Source organism: Taudactylus pleione, unplaced genomic scaffold (genome assembly GCF_031769625.1).
Source record: "Taudactylus pleione unplaced genomic scaffold, aTauple2 ptg000311l, whole genome shotgun sequence".
NCBI lineage: Eukaryota > Metazoa > Chordata > Amphibia > Anura > Myobatrachidae > Taudactylus > Taudactylus pleione.
The window spans coordinates 3,337,501-3,358,032 of NW_028284712.1; the positions used below are offsets into that span (position 1 = coordinate 3,337,501).

A 20,532-nucleotide genomic window follows, 5' to 3' on the forward strand; every position below is an offset into this window, starting at 1 on the left:
GGCCCTATAGCAGCTGCACCCCTTACACCTATGGTAGTTACACCCATGTGACAAGGAAGATGGCCCCCTCAGCTCTGGCCCCATAGCAGCTGCCCCCCTTACACCTATGGTAGTTACACCCATGTGACAAGGAAGATGGGCCCCTCAGCTCTGGGCCCTATAGCAGCTGCACCCCTTACACCTATGGTAGTTACACCCATGTGACAAGGAAGATGGCCCCTCAGCTCTGGCCCCGTAGCAGCTGCACCCCTTGCACTCTTGGTAGTTACACCCATGCTTCTTTATGTTCTGAATTGGTTTATGTACAACTGTATTATCCAGTTCCTGTCTGATCATCAAGTTCAGGATTGTCCAGAATCTGGACTACGCCTCCATTGGCCAAGACTTTGTAAAATGAAAACCCAAATATACGTTCCAAAAATTCTGACCATTTGTATTTATATTATTATAACAACTCTGAATCTCTATTATCATGTAGGATTTAAGTATTTTTTGTTGACTTTGCTCCAGTGTGCTGGAGGGCAAATCCCTTTTTTCTGTGTTCAGTGTAAACCCCGCCCTTTACAAGCACCTGTGCTATGTCATTAAGCTGATATGAGCGACCATCATATTTTTTGTTTGCATTTGTATTTATGTTTTGTGTAAAGTTTAACTATAACTTCTCTACAACAAATGTCACCACCCAGATGTATCTCATAAGGACCTAGAGCCTGATTCACAGAAGTACGGTATTGCCCACGGCACAGGGAAACGCAGGAAGGCGGCTGTGCAATACCGTACAACTCATATGCAAATGCAGCAGGAGGCGTCTCATGTCAATGCCTCCTGTCTGTATCGCAGATCCGAGTGCTGCAACCTAAGATGCAGCATCGGATCATCTGCATCTCTGGGAATGGAGGTTGGCCCCGCCCACTCCTCACCCCCAAATGGCTGCAGCTTGGGGAAACTGTGAGTGATCTCGCAGCAGGGGATCTGCACATGCGCGGTACAGATCCTGCGCATATGGGTTTGTGTATAACTCAGAATCAAGCCCCTTACTATGTATCCCACCTAATTTATGTTAGCTTGTAATCATTACTTAAAATTATTATCTAATGTCTATTATCTAATGTCTATGTGGATTTGCCATTACACACTCATCTCCTGATATACTCTGTGCTGCTGGGGGTCCCTGCTCCTTCCACTATATAACTCTCAGTATGTGACTTCCTGCTGCCTCCTTTCCCCTCCTCACATTATGTCACTGCCCCTGTCACATGCAGCCCTGTCCTCACTAACACATCCCTCATCTCCTGATATACTCTGTGCTGCTGGGGGACCCTGCTCCTCTCACTATATAACTCTCAGTCTGTGGCTTCCTGCTGCCTCCATTCCCCTCCTCACATCATGTCACTGCCCCTGTCACATGCAGCCCTGTCCTCACTAATACATCACTCATCTCCTGATATACTATGTGCTACTGGGGGACCCTGCTCCTCTCACTATATGACTCTGTCTGTGACTTCCTGCTGCCTCCATTCCCCTCCTCACATTATGTCACTGACCCGTCACTTGCAGCCTTGTCCTCACTGACACCTCATTCATCTCCTAGGGCTGGCTTGTACTGTACCTGCAGAAAGCTCTTAGTACACAATCAGCAAACAATGGGACATGGGGATGCAGTCCAAATGTCTGCAGTCACTCTATAGGGCAGGAGAAAGCATGTTTAAAGTTATAATGACCTCATGGTTAAAAAGCTGTCAGTAGCATTATAGCCATGACAAAAGAAATTAGAAACATCAATCAGTAAGAATGTACAAAAAAAATGCAAGAATAAAATACACTGGAGATGATTTCCAAGCACGGCTAAAAATAAACCTGGGACCTTTTGAGTTATTTTTCTTTCGACATTTCTTTCACCAAATTATTTTAGAGTTTTCAGTAAAGCTGAATTCTGTACCCTGGAACACAGTGCCTGGATATTGCTGTATATAAAGATCAGTTGAAAATACAGGTAAATCTCATTTATCTAAAATGGTTTGGGACCAAGATTTATTTTTTCAAGTTGAAATATTTGGTAATAGGAAATATAAAGAAGATTTAGAAACTGTTTGGCTGAAAGAGCATAAATATATAATGTTATTTTAAAACAAATGTGACTTTATCAATTTATTGTATTAAAATTATTGTTATTGGTATTATTATTATAATTTGTTATTATTATTATTATTACTGTTATTATTAATATTTACTTATGTGTGTTTTGTTAGTTTCTTTTTACATTTGCATAGATTTAGTGTTTTGAAATACATCATTGTTTTATAGTTTAATTATATATATTTTGTAGCACTTTACCATACTGTTTTGCTAGATACTGAATACTGTAGACAATTTATAAATTCCTCTGTAATGAGATATTATGACATATGCACTTTGATATTGTTTGCCAGAATGTGGTATATCGATGATATAGTTTTTGGGATTCATAAGAGAACCATGTACTGAAAGTCACATTCTAGACAATAGAAATTAGTAGAAATAATATGATACTGATTGGCTCAGTGAAGCATTTTAGGGTCTACTTGATTGAAGAGAGAGAGCTGTAACTGAAAGGGTCTTTATATAAAATAGTTTTTCTATAGATCCACCCCCAGTAGCTCCACCCACAGTTCTTGAACCTATGTTTCCAGAAAAATATCCATATATATTTCCCTGTCTTCAAGATGTGTATGGGGTAGATGTTGACCCGAGAATTTTGTTCTCAATTTTCTTCTTTCTCTTCAACTTTCCCCCCCACCCTTTGTCTCCTCCTCTTTCTCCCTCTCTTTACTCCAGCTCTCTCTTCCCCCTCATCTGACTATTTCTCTCATCACCTCTTGATTTTATTCTATTGATTATACTTAGCATTACCTTTTTTTATTTTATTTATTACTACACTATTGTACTTTTGGGACGTTTTCCCCTTTCCCCTATGCAGAGTGTTTTATATATGTATGTGGCTGTGCATCCCTGTGTGCCTTTTTCCTTTCTTCTATACTGTTATACATGTTTGGTTGAGGATAAGGCAATGATCCTGTTATTGGGTGATTACCTGGAGTGTCTGTGCTTTCACAGTGAAGTGGTGGGTGATGAGCAAGAGCAGAAAATAGCAGAAGTGTTTGGAGACTGTAGATGTGTTTTATCTGGAATTCTGTGGAAGTGACATCACTGACACTGGTGGGTGGGGTCAGAGATCTTACCAACTGTGATTACATGCCAATGTGGTGGCATTTTATTTATGTATATAACACTATTTTATACTGTTTTTGCAACTCTAGTACGACATTTAGCAGCAGTAAAAGTGCACCATCGCTATGACAGAGATGTGAGCTCCAAAATGGAGACCACAGATAATAATCAATTAATAATAAACATTCCCTCAGGAGACGCCGTAGATTGTGAAGACTGACAGCCGCAGCTGCCATACACTACAAGTATCAGAAGAATACAATCACTTGTAGGCAAAATATATTGGAAAAAAAAAAGTAAATGCTTTTTGATTTAAGAGGAAATTAAAAATGTAATAACTCGGCATCGAGTGCTTTCAATAAAGCTCTTTGCTTTCTTTATGCTGAAAGGACCTCAGTGCATAGACTCAGGTATAGACGTTCCCCGTGGCTCTAACAGATCCTTAATTGCATCCAGTCTGCAATACAGAAAAACTGTGTAGATTCTAGGGGGTATATTTACTAAAGTGCAGATGTTGCCCATAGCAACCAATCAGTCTACTTATCATTTCTCTAGCACCTTCTAGCAGATAATAGCTAGAATCTGATTGGTTGCTATGGGCAACATTTCCACTTCTATCATCCTGCACTTTAGTAATTATGCCTCGCGGGATGTGGAATATGTGTGGAGATGTTTTAGGGAAGACAAGGGGGTACAGTGTTTTCACGGGAAGCTCAACAAAATGGCGACTACTTATAGTAATTACATGACAAGATGTGGGTCACATTTTCCATTACTTGAAAAGGAGCAGTTTCTTTTATAAGAGGGGCAATAGCAACGCACCATATAGGGCTAGGTTTGCTAAGCGGCGGCCCTTGTAAGATGACGATCCGCAGCGGTTTTGCCTTCGCAGAGTAAAACGATGATAATATTAAATGCAAAAACAGCATATATATATATATATATATATATATATATATACACACAGTATTAGCATTGCATGGTACAAGCAACCGTCACTGCACATGACCAGCACAAGCAATTCCTGTGTCACCTCCCTGACGCGCTGAAGATACTGCATTAGCCACCGAAATATACCCAGCCTTGATGCTTCCTTTCAATCCAAAGTAAGTGTCCCTTCCACCTCCACCTCCCTCCTCTCCTCCGGGACGTGTGCCTGGCTCACTGCTACAGTATTCTCTAAATAAAATTCAAAGAGTTTGGTTCATGCTTAATAAATCTGGCTTAAGAATCGAAAATGGTTTTTAAATATTTACCCATGTGTTTTAGTTAATCCTATCAGGAAGGAGTATGCGTTGCCGGAGAGTCCACTGGCGTGCTCGGCAGGAAAGGTTTTTTTTTTTTTTTACTACTGATGTACAGTTTCCAAGCAGTGAAGGCAGGTGAGGTAAGCCTATTTTCCTGTAATGGTTTTATTTATAGCCATCGCCTCTTACGTCGTGCGCTCTTCAAAACCACCTTGTGTGAATAATTGTGATCGCTCCTACATCAAACCTTTCCCTTGATGTTCCACCTTAAAGTGGAGATGTGATTACTGAGAAATGAAATCCCAGCTAGCACGCACATTGGCTTTGAAATACAATTTATTTATTTTATTTACATTTTTTTTGTCACAGGGAGCTCCTTAATTTTAACAGGTGTATGCAATTAGGCAACACTTCTAGGAAACGTTGCAATCTGAAAATACAAACTAGGAGAAAGAAAGAAAGAAAGAAAGAAGGAAGGAAAGAGAGAAAGAAAGAAAAAGAAAGAAAGAAAGACAAAGAAAGAAAGAGAAAGAGAAAGAAAGAAAGAAAGAAAAGAAAAAGAAAGAAAGAAAGAAAGAAAAAGAAAGAAAGAAAGAGAAAGAAAGAAAGAAAAAGAAAGAAAGAAAGAAAAAAGAAAGAAAGAAAAAGAAAGAAAGAAAGAAAGAGAAAGAAAGAAAGAAAAAGAAAGAAAGAAAGAAAAAAGAAAGAAAGAAAAAGAAAGACAGAAAGAGAGAAAGAAAGAGAAAGAAAGAAAGAAAGAAAAGAAAAAGAAAGAAAGACAGAAAGAGAAAGAGAAAGAAAGAAAGAAAGAAAAGAAAAAGAAAGAAAGAAATAAAAAGAAAGAAAGAAAGAGAAAGAAAGAAAGAAAAAGAAAGAAATAAAGAAAAAAGAAAGAAAGAAAAAGAAAGACAGAAAGAGAGAAAGAAAGAGAAAGAGAAAGAAAGAAAGAAAAGAAAAAGAAAAAGAAAGAAAGATGTCATTAAATAGGATGTCACCGTGGCGTTCTGTCATGGCCGGCTGTCACCTGTCATTCCCTCACAGATTGCATGGATTTGGGAGTATGTGTTCCTGGTGAATGTATAGGCTGCATGATTGGGAATATTACTGGTATTTAGGGCCTGACTCCGAATCGCGTGCAAATCTCAATGAGGGGCACAGCGAACAATTTCTGGCGTACTGGGCATGTTTCTCTGCTGCCGCTCAATTGGTGTTTCTGGGTGGCAACTGGGTGGCAACAACATGTGCGCATGCAAGAGTACCGCTTCATGGGTGTGTCATGGGCATGTAGCCAGAGTCGCGGAGTCGCTATGAGGGTGTGAAGGGGGTGATACCAAATTGCCAGCTCCTCCTCAGTGACAGGAGCTGCGTGCCACGTGGCCCCTGTCACAGAGGAGTAGTCTCACACTCAGCAGAGGGATTTCCCGAGCTGACCCGCCCCCTTTTCTTGTTAGACCACGCCCACTTTTCAGGCACATGCGGCTCCACTGCACGAAGGGGGTTAAGGAGTGCGCACCGGGTGTCAGGAGACCCGGTGACCCCCCTGGCACGCATGTATCATGGACGCCAAAGCAATCACAGCATGTTCCCTTCTAATATTAATCTCTCACCTTCTGGTGTATTAGTTTAAATAGGAATGTATTAGGTTTAGGCCATTCTGCGAGCAATCATTATGATATTGATGAGATATATATGAAATTAATTGTCAGAGATACCAGGTATAATGGTGTAATAAACTAGGTATAACCTCTACTGTATATTGATATTATATATATACATATTATATATACATACTTGTATCCACTTAGAGTTTCTGCAAGAGAACATAGGGCCTTATTCAGCAATGATGATCGGGAATCTGTGCATATATCTATAGCCTGTGTGCATACATCATATATCTATAGCCTGTGTGAATACATCATATCTATAGCCTGCATGCATACATCATATACTGTATCTATAGCCTGCGTGCTTACATCATATTTATAGCCTGCATGCATACATCATATCTATAGCCTGCATGCATACATCATATATCTATAGCCTGCGTGCATACATCATATATCTATAGCCTGCGTGTATACATCATATATCTATAGCCTTGTGCATACATCATATATCTATAGCCTGTGTGCATACATCATATCTATAGCCTGCATGCATACATCATATATCTATAGCCTGCGTGCATACATCATATATCTATAGCCTGCGTGCTTACATCATATTTATAGCCTGCATGCATACATCATATATCTATAGCCTGCATGTATACAATCATATATCTATAGCCTGCATGCATACATCATATATCTATAGCCTTGTGCATACATCATATATCTATAGCCTGCGTGTATACATCATATATCTATAGCCTTGTGCATACATCATATATCTATAGCCTGCGTGCTTACATCATATATATCTATAGCCTTGTGCATACATCATATATCTATAGCCTGCATGCACTACACACTACAGTATATACCTACACTACACACTACAGTATACGCCCGCGTGTAGCTTTGTAATTGCGATCCTTGCTAAATCAGACCCTTACTGTGTGATCTGCTCTGATCAACTGCCTGTAAATATAATAACCAAGGCTCATTAAGCAACTTCAAGCTAATTAGTAAAGGTTTACAAAATAACAAAAGCAGGTACAGTACATAGCAGCACTATGGCAGATATATTCCTGTCACTTGTCTCCAGGATGGCGATGTGAGTTCTCTGTACACTGAGTGGCATTAATAACCACGTACAGTACCCCCTGTATGAGAGGTGTATATAACAGCACAGGGGAAATAGGTCATAGCACCGGAGGCTAGGATAGGCATAGATGGTGTCTCTATATTTACCTGAATCCCTGAATATTTATATATTGGTGGAGAATTTGGCATCTCTGGCCCTTATAACCCAGGAACAACAAAATTGTTCTTATTGCTCCAAACGGAACGATACAGCAGTCGCCTCAAGCACAGTACTTAGGGCCTGATTCAGGTTGGTTCACAATGCTGCGTTCGCACGCACCCCGCTCACTGCGGAAATAAGCTAATGAATGCAATCGCACGGCACTATACTAAGACGCCCATCACTGTATAAAGCCAGCCACATCCCATGACATGCATCCGCAAGTCAGCGAAAATATCGGTACCATCGATTAACATCGGAACCATCCGCACAGTTGTGGTTGACCTGACCCTACCGCAGAAACTGCTAAACTTCCTGTCACCATCTAGAAATCGTCCAGCATATACAATCGCAGGGGCTTAATTATACATGCCCCTGTAACGGCGATCAAACGCCCAGGCACGCCTGCATTTCTCTGCCCTCAAACGGTCACTTCCTGTCAATCACTGTGTGAAGACTCTGCGTGCTCACTGCGATCACTTCCCATTCGCTGTGGCCAGTTCGCGCACGCGTACTCCGTCTTATACGCATGCGCAGATTGCAAACATCGGCTGGCTGCGTGTGGACGCAGCCTTGCAAACCAACCTGAATCAGGCCCTTAGTGCATCATACACTACACAAGCTACTTAGGATTGTTGCAGTCTGTGCCACATTGATGAGAACCATCACAGCTCATGTGACTTTTCTTGCCTATGATTTATAGTGATAAGAGAAAAAATATTATATAATAATTATATCTGCAAACTTGTTGGCAAAATGTCCAGTGTATTTGATAGTCTAAAAACAAACAGCGGCATGACCTATGCCCGCCATGGGTTAATTACGTACATGGTGCATTCGGCAAAAAACACGCTTTAACCTATAGACCTGTAGCAAACACTCATCCTTAATCAGTCTGGGGCAACTTAGGATAATGAAGGTAAATGTTTCATTGGTTACTACACACTCCAGACTGACCCCTTACACTTGGTACACTGCCATTGAACGTCCTACTTCATTCCATATTGAGGTAACAAGTGCGGAATAAGTGTCTTGATGTTGATAAATAACCTACTCATCAATTATTTAATTGATTGATTGATTGATTTATTCATTAATTCCAGGCAGCTGCAAATAGAGATTAATTGGGAAGTTCAGGGGCAAACGATTTGCCCCCTGGGTGGAAGGGTCCACGATGGAGGGTCTGCGCTAATAACGATATGTTGTGTTGTCCTCGCGCTGAGTTGGACATGCGTCTGTTTGCAGAGAGTGGCTTGCACGCTTTTGCACTGTGGTTGCTCTGGAACTGAGCATTACGCAAATATGGGTGGTGCAAAGTCAAGCGCCCTATGGTGCATCTGCAGAGGTGTAACTGGGATGAAATGGGGCATTATCAGGTGGGCGATTCGCTTTCACGGCGCATCAACACAGCGGCGGCGGCTATGCAGCTACAAAAGTAAGCAAATATGCCGGTTCTCAGAAGTAGATTTTGCCCAGATTTTAGCAAAGTATCATTATGCTGGGAATGAGTATCAATAACAACGTACTGGAGGGGGGTACACAGATCTGTATTCATTCCCATGCACAAAATGCAGGAGCATCCATAGGCAACTTGTGTTCAGATCTTTATTAGCCACACTAGATAGATAGATAGATAGATAGATAGATAGATAGATAGATATGATATAGATAGATAGATAGATAGATAGATATGAGATAGATAGAGAGATAGATAGGTAGATAGATAGATAGAGAGATAAATAGATATGAGATAGATATATAGATAGAGATAGATATGAGACAGATAGATAGAGAGATAGATATGAGATAGATAGCTATGAGATAGATAGATAGATAGATAGATAGATAGATAGATAGATAGATAGATAGAGAGATAGATATGAGATAGAGAGATAGATATGAGATAGATAGAGATATATATATATGAGATAGATAGATATGAGATAGATAGATAGATATGAGATAGATAGATAGATAGATAGATAGATAGATATGAAACAGATAGATAGATAGATAGATAGATATGAGATAATTAGATAGATAGATACAAAGATAGATAGATATTAGATAGATAGATAGATAGATAGATAGATAGATAGATATGAGATAGTTAGATAGATATGAGATAGATAGATAGATAGATATGAGATAGATAGATAGATAGATAGATATGAAATAGATAGATAGATATGAGATAATTAGATAGATAGATACATAGATATGAGATAATTAGATAGATAGATATTAGATAGATAGATAGATAGATAGATAGATAGATATGAGATAGTTAGATAGGTAGATAGATATGAGATAGTTAGATAGGTAGATAGATATTACATAGATATGAGATAATTAGATAGATACATAGATAGATAGATATTAGATAGATAGATAGATAGATATGAGATAGTTAGCTAGATAGATAGATAGATAGATAGATAGATATGAGATAGATAGATAGATAGATAGATATGTTTCCAGACATTAATTTACTTCACTAGTTGCTCAGTTTGGGAGACTGAAGGAAGACATAGGATAGAGTTCAGACTCCTGTAAATGCTAATTGCACTGATTCATAGGAATTAGGAGATGTAGCCGTTACACCGCGGCAGTAAGAGGAAGCTGTAATAATATCCACAGTATCGATTCACTAGGATTCTGGGCAGTCCCATGAATATTAGTTGGCTTCCTCCATTGCACATAAATATACAATAGGTAAACTTTAAAGGCAAAAAAAACCTGACTTTATTTCTTCCCAAAGATAGAATACTACAATGCCGTATGTATTATTTACTGTACATCGTGCACAGGGGTAAACAGACTGTGTTCCCAAAGGCTATAAATAGTCCACATAGAACAAATTATCTATTTAAGAATTAATTAGATACATGACAGATCTCTGGTCTATTGCTATCCAATACGTAGGCTGCTTACCTCTGTCAGCCCTCAATCTGTGCTTTTCAAACAGATTTAAATTCACGAGGGCAGGTAACTCCTTACAAAAAAGATTTACAGATGCACAACTCCAACATTACTCATTATATATAATACATTTTGCAATAGCATTTTGCAAATAATAAAAGAGGTTTTGGCATATCATGGCCATGGTTATGGGCCTACCCACCGCGCCAAGGTAACCTCTGAGGGTAGGTCCCTAGCATACTGGGGTTGAAATCCAGAGCGCAGTATGTTAGGGACCTACCCTCAGAGGTTACCTGGGAGCGGTGGGTAGGCCCATAACCATGGCCATGATTATGCCAAAACCTCTTTTATTATTTGCAAAATGCTATTGCAAAATGTATTATATATAATGAGTAATGTTGGAGTTGTGCATCTGTAAATCTTTTCTGTATGTTTGCAACAATAGTCTCCACAGGTAGCACCTCCCATTACATATATTTTCAGGGTGTGCAGTCTAGGGCCCCCCTTTTCCACAGGTAACTCCTTACAACCAATTTCTACTTTTTGCTCAGAGTTGAAATGCATTATTATTATATTCTGGAAATTTAGGTGGTAAATATTTATAGCGATTTATAAAGACTTCCCAAACCACACATAAAATATTAATAGCACTCCACACGGATCTGCTCACTTTACCTTCGTATTGTGGCCTCGCAATCTACACACACAGTGGCGGCAGGATGTGGACTGCGCATTTCTCATGTGGGCGCGATCCCACATGGACAGCAAAGGAAGGTTCCGAAGGCGTGCGGACCAATCAGAGCCTATGAACTGGCGTATGCGAGGCCTCCGCCACTATCTATTCCGGTGGGTCTCTGTACGTTAAACCACCCACTTTTCAGTGCTCATACTGTACATCACTGGCGTATACATTCCGCACGAGTCGATAGGATTATTCTAGTGAGGCCCACAAAATCAATGCATCCGATGTGTTTTGGTGGAAAACCCCAATGTAGTATTTTATATTTGAAGCTTATAAAAATTAATAGCACTATTAACACTAATCAACAGTTTAGAATTAAACAAACCCACAAACCGATGAAAACCTATTAATACAATCAGAGTCATGGAAACTTCTATAACGGTCAGGTCATAGTGTATACGCATCGTTGAAGTTTTGAAGGCAAACATGACGCACAATAGAAAAACATATGGTGAGACATAAGCATTTGTTCATAGAGTCAATCGCTCGAGGTATTTTATCCTACAAAGTTTTTTTTTTTCCCAGTACAGAAATAAATGGTTTTAGACAGGAGAAGTTCATCTTAAGTTGAAAATGATGTTTTATTATGTGAGTGAACAGTAGTAAATGTAATATCCTGTCTCTAATGGGGCAATTCACATGTATATGTGTATGAATAAATGTGATGTATATACATTTATGACGTTCATACATTTCGAGAATGCATCTTCAGTAAACATGAAGTTCCTTCCGACAATGGTAAATAATAAAGCAAATTGTTTCTTGCTGTATACCAAACATGGAATAACAAAACTGATTACAACATTCACTGTTATAAGCCTGACCTTAGAACGTCTCAGCTTCATAATTTAAAGTCCTTCCCACCATCAAACAACTTTGACTAAAAAACATTGATTAATCCTATTCCGGCTCTCTTCTGAGAATTATTGTTATATATACTCATGACAATGTATGGTGGAACTGGCACTTTCTGCCACCAGTATTTAATCAAACAGTCCCAAAAAATCAGTCCAACAAGCACTCCTTTGATGGGTACAGAGTGACAGGCTTTCAGAATAGAAGCAAAGTAGTTCGTACTGGTGAGGACCAGCGGACAAGAGGACAGGAGGTGTCTGACAGGTACAATATGATTGTACATACCAAATAAAAAATATGATCTATCTGCTAAGGTTCTTAAAAAATCTAGGATACATTAACCACCCCCCCTGATGAATTGAATAGCATTTAACAAGTGAAACGCGTTGGGTTAATTTGTATCCTGTTATCGGCTTTATTAAGCCAAACTCATCTCTACCGTATCGTCATCGGAATTGACTCTTGGACTTAGAGGGGTGACTGCATCTCTATTTTGGGAGGTTCCTTGGATAATTTGATGAGATTTGGACAAGCCTGACATTGTATATTCTCAGTATACCCAAACAAAGGATTATGTATAAAAATAAGAAAACTCTATTTGAAAGGTTTACACTATTGTTGGTCATTCCTTCTCCAGTGTCCACCTACAAGGTATTATGTTGGATTTTATAGATTATCATCATATAAGCCTATTCATATTTTTGAGTTGGTATATCCCATCACATTGCATTTATATTTTCACCAATTTAACAATTCTTCCTGTACTTTTGTTTACTATATATATATGTATATATATATATATATATATATATATATATATATATATCAGGCCGGCACACAATTGAGTCACAAGTCCATCCTGCCTGGGTTCCTCCAAACCAAAGTATTGTACATGGAAAGCAATATAGTGGTACTTACAGGACTTTTTACAAGTAGTATTGATGGTGTATTAACACCTAATCACCAACCAGTAGAAGGATACTGGTTGGTGATTAGGTGTTAATACACTGTCAATACTACTTGTAAAAAGTCCTCCAAGTGCCACTATATTGCCATATATATATATATATATATATATATATATATATATATATGGCAATTAGCATTATGTTTTAAATATTCTGTAGACCAGAATGTAAGAGTAACAATATCAGATTTATCAATCTTGGTGGATCATCACTCATTACACATATCAGGTGACAACGAACTTCACAAATCGCCCTCCTCATTCCTTGTATTTTCTATCACCCTGTCTGACACTGTAACCAACTGGACTCATCTGATTCCAAAAACGAATCTTATTGTTTGTCCATAACAATAAACCAGTGCAACGAGGGAGAACGTAAGACCACTTACCCCGGGCAAGGTCTTCTGCTCGTGCAGGGCGCTTTGGGCTCTTATGGCGGATTCTCGTTCACAGTATGTCAGGAAGGCGCAGCCTGGAAGCAGAAAATACATGACATAAATACGGTGACCCGCCCTCCTGGGAACAGTCCTACAAATAGTCCCGAAATCATGAACATAGTATGGTTCATTCATTTTACACACAATAACAGTAACAGTCACAGTACAGTATATTTACATGGATAAAATAAAGAGAATAAAATGCAAAATCAAGAAACCCAAAAAATTAAGTATTTAAAGCATTAACTTTCCCCGATGAATCTTATTTCATAGATCCATGTACTGTATTACTTTTTGGAGCAGTCTTTGCTAATGAATATCTGAAGATTCCACGCCTCTCTGTGAGGCACCGCTCCATAACGCACTCTGATGGAGGTTATTTAATTATGTTTCAGTGGTATAAATACTATTGTTTAATGGTGTATAAGAGGTGATACATCAAATCAGTAATTAAGCTAGATTGCCAACGGTGAAACATTACAATACTTTCCTCAAAGTACTTTTTACTTTCTACAGTATGGTATATTTTAAATAGCGACATAATTTGCTAAAAGAGCGGATATTGGGCGTAATTCAGCACGGATCGCAATATCGTAATCGCACACAATGAAGCTGCGGAAATAGGCTAATGCCTGCATAGCTCAGACAGCACAGAGACGCCCACCGCTGCCTTCTTATATCCGTAATACCTCGGAAGTGCTGCATAAACATCGGTAACATTGAAGCACATCGGCTCGTCGCGCACGATTACAGCAGATCTGTCCCTACTCAGAAACTACAAGTCTTGTTGTACGCATATGCGTATGCCATCGCAGTGGCTAATTTATGCACGCCCATGCAACGACGTTCAAACAGACAGACACGCCTGCATTTCTCCAACCACCTCTCTGTCACCACCCCCTAATGCTCACAGCATGTCACTCAAGGCCTGATTCAGACCCGCTAGCAAGCACTCACAAGCGGGCCGATGTTGGTCCAGTGCGCATGACAGAGGCGGCTCCGTCGTGCGCATGCGCGAGACCCGGATAGCGACGGGCAAACTGTTGCTCCGGGTCTCGCACCAAAGGGGGCGTGCTGCTGTCGATGTTGAGTGACAGCACGCCCCCTTTGGTGGGCGTGCTGGGGGCGTGGCTGGACAGATGGAGGCCGGCCCTACTGATAGAGCCAAAAGCACTCCAGGGCTTGCGGCAACGAGACCCTACCACAAGGGTCTCATCGAAAGCCCGATGGTCGTGATGGTCTTGACCATCGCGACCATCTTCCTGGCTGCTCGCTATAGCTGTGGGTGGTCACCCACAGCTATACGCGGCCAGGAGGCCGCTCTAAAAATACAATAGGCGAGCACTGATTCAGAGCGAGCGCTCTGAAAGAGCGCCGGGCTCTGAATCAGGCCCTCAGTCTGCAATGTATTCCTCTCTGCGTCCGTAATCGCAGTGCGATCACCGTGCATGCGCAGTGCATGCGCAGTGTCTAGCAATCACTCGATCTGCGTATGCAATTGCATTCTGTCCTATTGATTGCATGAGACTCAACGCCGTTTAGGAGATACGCACGAAAATATTGCAAAATTTTAACTAATGAGTTATGAAATAACAAATAATTCTGATTAAGACTAGCTGAAGGCTGCATAGGTATGAGACTGTATAAGAGTCCTGAGTTTTTTGTGATTGGTTAGTATTAGGGAATCTGTTGCTAGGCAGTTTTCTCTTTTGTGAGTTTCTTTTTAATTCGTTTATAGTCAGCCAATTAGAGTTTCAAGGGGGTGGGCATGTTAGGGTTTATATTTAAAGCTAAATTTGAATAGGTTCAGCCTCTTTTCCAGTTGGAAGCCTCTCCCTCCCTACTCAAAACCATGTGTTTGTCTGTGTTTTGTTTGTCCTATACTAAGCACTCGTAAAACAGTAGGCGGGAAAGCGCTACTAACCAGCGGCCACACGTGGCGTAAGTGGTCGTTGTGGGGCACTTGCCCCTTTTAAGGATGGCGAGTGTATCCTACCTATGCGAGCTTGACAATCGGGCGAATTCTTTGCGGAAGCGTCCGGACTGTGCCAAAGTAAGGGGCGGTGAGACTAAAACAGCGCAGGTTACGCATATTGAAAGGGGGGGGCGTTTTAGTCGTCCCCATTTCGTGGTAAGAAGTATATGGCTACAGCTGGGTTGTGGTAACTAATGAGTTATAAAATAACAAATAATTATGATTAAGACTAGCTGAAGGCTGCATAGGTATGAGATTGTATAAGAGTCCTCAGTTTTTTGTGATTGGTTAGAATTAGGGAATCTGTTGCTAGGCAGTTTTCTCTTTTGTGAGTTTTTTTTTTCATTCGTTTATAGTCAGCCAATTAGAATTTCAAGGGGGCAGGCATTTATTAAAATAAATTGCAGTTAATAAATACATTAATTTGATTCGAACCAAGCAGTTGTTGTCCGTGTCGTTATTTTAGAGTTAAGCTTAGCATAAGAGGGTTATAATGTTTTTCGCAATAAATGAATGGACGCCTTATATCCTATTTTGTTTAATATAATTGTTTGCCTGTTTTTTTCTTAGCAACTATACAGTGTGTTGTAGTAAAATAAAATACTGTATTCAAAGATCAGAAACATTGGTTAAAATATGCTGAATAAATACTAAACTGTTCACACTTGATCTGTTTGAAGCCTATCTCATACCTATCAACCACCCCATTTTTTGAGGAACAGCCACGATTTCGGTGGACTGCCTGCGATCAGGACATCCCCATTCAGGGGAGGAGGCAGCGGTTGTGAGATTATAATAATGTTAGGCGTCATGCTATTAGTAACTAATATTCATGAGGATTTAATAATATTGATGAGGCCTGAGGTATATTCATTTTGTCTGACTATTATTCATGAGGTACTGCCTAGGTCACTGATAGGCTGAATTATCATGAATATTAGTTCAGCCAACAAACAGTTCTGTGTAATGTCTCGTGTATGCCCACCTGCTTTCTTTAGTGAATAAATCTCCTTTTTTCTGTCCTTTATAGTAATATTTATTTCCATTGCAGCGTTGTATATTTTGGTCCTGCATTGTCATTTTCATATTAGCGCTTTGTCACTTTCCCACGCACTGAGTAATTCGTGCACGATACTGATTTCCGTGGACAGAAGGCCTGATTCAGAACCGCTCGTAAGCGGCCGCTCGTTCGCTCTGAGCGATGTTCGCACAACTGCGCATGCATATGGGTCGTAATGCGCATGCGCCAACCAGTCATTGTGGTGGGAAATCGTGCGCTCGCAAAACAGCGAGGGGCTGCTAATTTGATTGACAGAATGTACCGTTTGTGGGTGGTAACAGGGGAAGGTGCTTGAAAACGGGGAGTGGAGATCCGAACGCAGGCGTGCCTAACGGTCAAAAGGGCGTTTTATGGGAGTGCACAATTAGTAAAGGAGCGTCATCGACCACGTCACTTGGTTGTCTTTTAGCCTGAACTGCTCGCAGTGATAGCGGTAAGAAAAAGCTACCACAAGCGCTGCGAGCAGTTCAGATGCCTTTCGATAATCCCGATTAATCTAATAAATACCGGAGATGACGTGTAATGCGAACGGCAAAGGGTCGTCTTTACAAAATAGCAAGCGCATTTTTCGTTCGCTCGCTCACACATAGAGGCGTCAACAAACCGCAAAGAACAAGCGCTCAATTTAAATAGACGGCCCCTTTTTTGGAACGACCGTCCGCAAATAGCGTCCGGCTCTGAATCAGGCCCAGAATATGCATCTGCAAACAGCCTGCTTCCACCTTGCTTGGCCTTTTCAGTGCAGGACGATCTGCCCAGCATGTCAATCAATAAATAGAAGTTTATTTTCACATTACAGCGGATTCTTCACTGATATTCCCCAGGGAGTGCTATAACTATTGCGCTGCATAACAGGACGGGTTAGTGCGATATAGAGCTAGAAGTGTTGAATGCTTCATACTTATAATCTTCTTTGTTTATTTGCAGAACAAATGATTTATTTATAGAGGAAATTCCAGGAGTTGATGATATTTCCTCTATATGGTAAAATAATATTTAACAAATGAATGTCATTAACACAACAGGGCACACTGCGGAAGCAAGGGTATTATTGTGGTGCCGTGATGGGATGTAGTATTAAATGATCACACAAAGAGATGAATTGTCTGATTTTCCGAATCTCGCCAGGTGCCGCGGTGACAGGTTACACTCTATTAACCTGTTTACAGCCTGCGGAGAGTGTGGAAGATAGTAGATTACCTCGCCAGGTGATGAATAAATGAGGGGACTATACCAGAGTATGGATAACTACAATATTATTGCTTTTTTTTTTTAGTAAGGTTTGAAGGAAAAATGTTGAGAAAAAAAAGTAAGTAATAAAGTCCTGTTAGAGGATCATATGAAATAAAGTAAATAAGATCATATAAATAAAGTACATATTTGTTTGCAAAATGATTTTATTCCCAGTTCCTTTGATTACGGAGATTGTTACATTTGAATGTAATAATACATATATTTTTAAAATGTTTTTAATGGGTATGCGTTCAGCATCCTGGCGGTCGGGATGCCAACGCATCAGGAAGCCGAAGGTAAGTAACGGAGTTGGGGGGAGGGTTAGAGGTTAGGGTTAGGCACTAAGGGGGAGGGTTAGGTTTAGGGTGCAGGGAGGGGGAGGTTAGGTTCAGGCACTAAGGGGGGAGGTTAGGGTTAGGCACCAAAAACGGAAGGTTAGGGTAGGGAGAGGGGGAGGCTTAGCATACCGACCAACAAGTGTCGGTATGTTAACCCTGTCAGGACCCGGGCATCGGGATTCTGACCGTCAGGATCCCGACTGTCGGTATTTCATACCGATTCCTTTTTAATGTTTTGTGCAGCGAGTGAAGGTTGGGCCTCTGCTAAACGCTTGGCGTAAGGCTCTATTCAGCAAGCAAGAATGAACGTTTCTGGATGATTTACAGTAAGTATTGGGAAAAAAACAAACATTGTGTCGATGTTGTCCAAAAATATTTGGGCCAACATTGACACTGATGCTGAATCAGAGCATTAGACCATTTATAAGACTAGACCAAACTGTAGCCAATGAAAGCATTAGTATATTCACATTAGAGCAAACTGTAGCCAATCAGAGCATTAGACCATGCCTAAAGGCCCCCATACATCAGAGATGGATTGCAGCAATCGTGCAATTTGCAATCGATTGTGTATAAAAATCTGCAATGTATGGGCTTCACAGATCACAGATTGCAACCAAAAAGTGATTGGAATTGTTTAATCAGATTGTCCAACATGTTGGATTTCACAGATGGATTGGGGCTGTAGATTGCTAGTGTATGGCCATGATCAGCAGATTTGCAGACCGTTACCATGAAAATGATGGGCCTTTCAAGATTGCCAGATCTGTGTTTGCTGCAATCGATCTGCAAATCACTGAAAAAGATCTGTAGTGTATGGGCGCAGATTGCTCGATTGGGAAATCCTAAGATCGGGCAATAAATCTTCAAATTGTTATATTGTGGTTTTCAGATTGCTGATGTATGGGGGCCTTAAGACTAGATGAAAATGTAGCAAATCAGAGCATTGGAACATAACACAGAACAAGGCGAAACTGTAGCCAATCACAGCTTTAGACCATTGAAAAGACTAGATAAGACTGTATAACCAATCAGAGCTTTAGACTACCCAATAGACTAACCAAACCGTAGCCAATCAGAGCGTTAGAAAATTCACAGAGCTAGACCAAGCTGTAGCCAATCAGAGCATTAGGATATTCTCTAGGTTATTCATTCTGTAGACACTCAGAGCACTAGGGGTCCCCATGTCTCAGTGATGTCTGTGCTTCCTAGTGATTTCACAGACAGCATTCTCATGAATGGATTGCGAGTCTATCTATTTATGTAATAATATCATACTGTATATTATTCACCAGTCTTGCAGTTCTGAAATATTGGGTTTGATATGAATAAATGATGTAGCAGAGTAAGTTACTGTTGCAATCTTAGCCCTCTGTGGCCACATTACACAATATTAAACAACAGTTGCTCTGTACTTCTGGACTCTACACTACTCATAAAGAACGTTATTAGAATAAGTCAATCTTACCCACTTGAACACTTTCTGCTTTAATTCAATTACTGCAATATTTCATTTAATGTGCATTTTATTTGGACTCCCTAAGAATTTGGATTAGCACTATTAATTAATAATAAAAAAATAATGTTACATTAACGCTGATTGTGTCTATTGGTAAAAGATGAAACCACCCCACTAACAGACCATCTCCAGTATCATAGGATCTACCCTCAAATAACCATCCTGAGATCAGTATTAGTCCAGCACCAGTGGTCTGTATTGCATTGAATATTGCACTCTGGTTAATGAATAAGTTTAATAAACATATTACTCAGGGGCGTAGCCAGAACTTTGTGGACCCCTTAGCAACTTTTTGAAAGGTCCCCTACCCTAATGCTTCTAGAGAGACCTTTCTCTACACCGATTGTTTATTTTATGCCACATAGTAATGCCCTAGTCCACAATATTCATGCCACACAGTGCCCTCCATTCACATTATGCTATACAGTGTCCCCAGTACATATTATGTCACATTGAAATGTCCTCCGTTCATAATGGCACATTATAGTGCCTCCAGTTCATATTATGCCACATTACAGTGCCCACAGTTCATACAAAGCAACATTTCAGCCCCTCCAATATATATTATGCCACATTACAGTGCCCCCAGTTCATATTATGCCATACGATAGTGCCCCAGTTCATATTATGCCATACTATAGTGCCCCAGTTCATATTATGCCACATTACAGTGCCGCAAGTTCAGAATATACCACATTACAGTACCCAAATCAGATAATGCCACTTTACAGACCCCCCCCTTACCATAATAACATCCACTGCTCACATAATTTCCTGAAAATGGAATGTCACCCCATTTAGGCCTGGCATTGGGTTAGACCCAATTGCTTAGCAGGCAATTCTGGGAACCTGGTAGACAACTATATAACCTGTTTCCAGGCCCCCTAAACCTCTGGGCCCCATAGCAATGGCACCCCCTGCACCCACAATACCTACGCACGTGATATTATTTTGTAACAAATAGCTGATTAGTTTAGTTGTGAATTGCATATTGACTACAAAAAGAGCCAAATCATTGGCTGAATTTAATTATTTCATTAGATAAATCTGCAGTACACCCAACAACTGTGAGGGATTTTTTGTTAGATCAATATTAAGATATTTTCTATACCGCAATTATTCA

The 20,532-nt window shown here is 40.2% G+C and overlaps 1 protein-coding gene across 13 annotated transcripts in view; it reads right to left on the reverse strand.

Annotated features, from left to right (window-relative positions):
- Positions 1-20,532, reverse strand: part of CELF4 (CUGBP Elav-like family member 4) — a 1,205,468-nt gene that overhangs the window by 960,630 nt on the left and 224,306 nt on the right. For all 13 annotated transcript variants that reach the window (XR_015868754.1, XM_088442426.1, XM_088442425.1 and 10 more), the window contains exon 2: positions 13,237-13,319. Coding sequence is in view for 12 of the 13 variants with exons in the window: in XM_088442426.1 (XP_088298552.1) it covers positions 13,237-13,319 (83 nt within the window). In the remaining variant the exon portion in view is untranslated. The remainder of the gene's footprint in view (positions 1-13,236; positions 13,320-20,532) is intronic.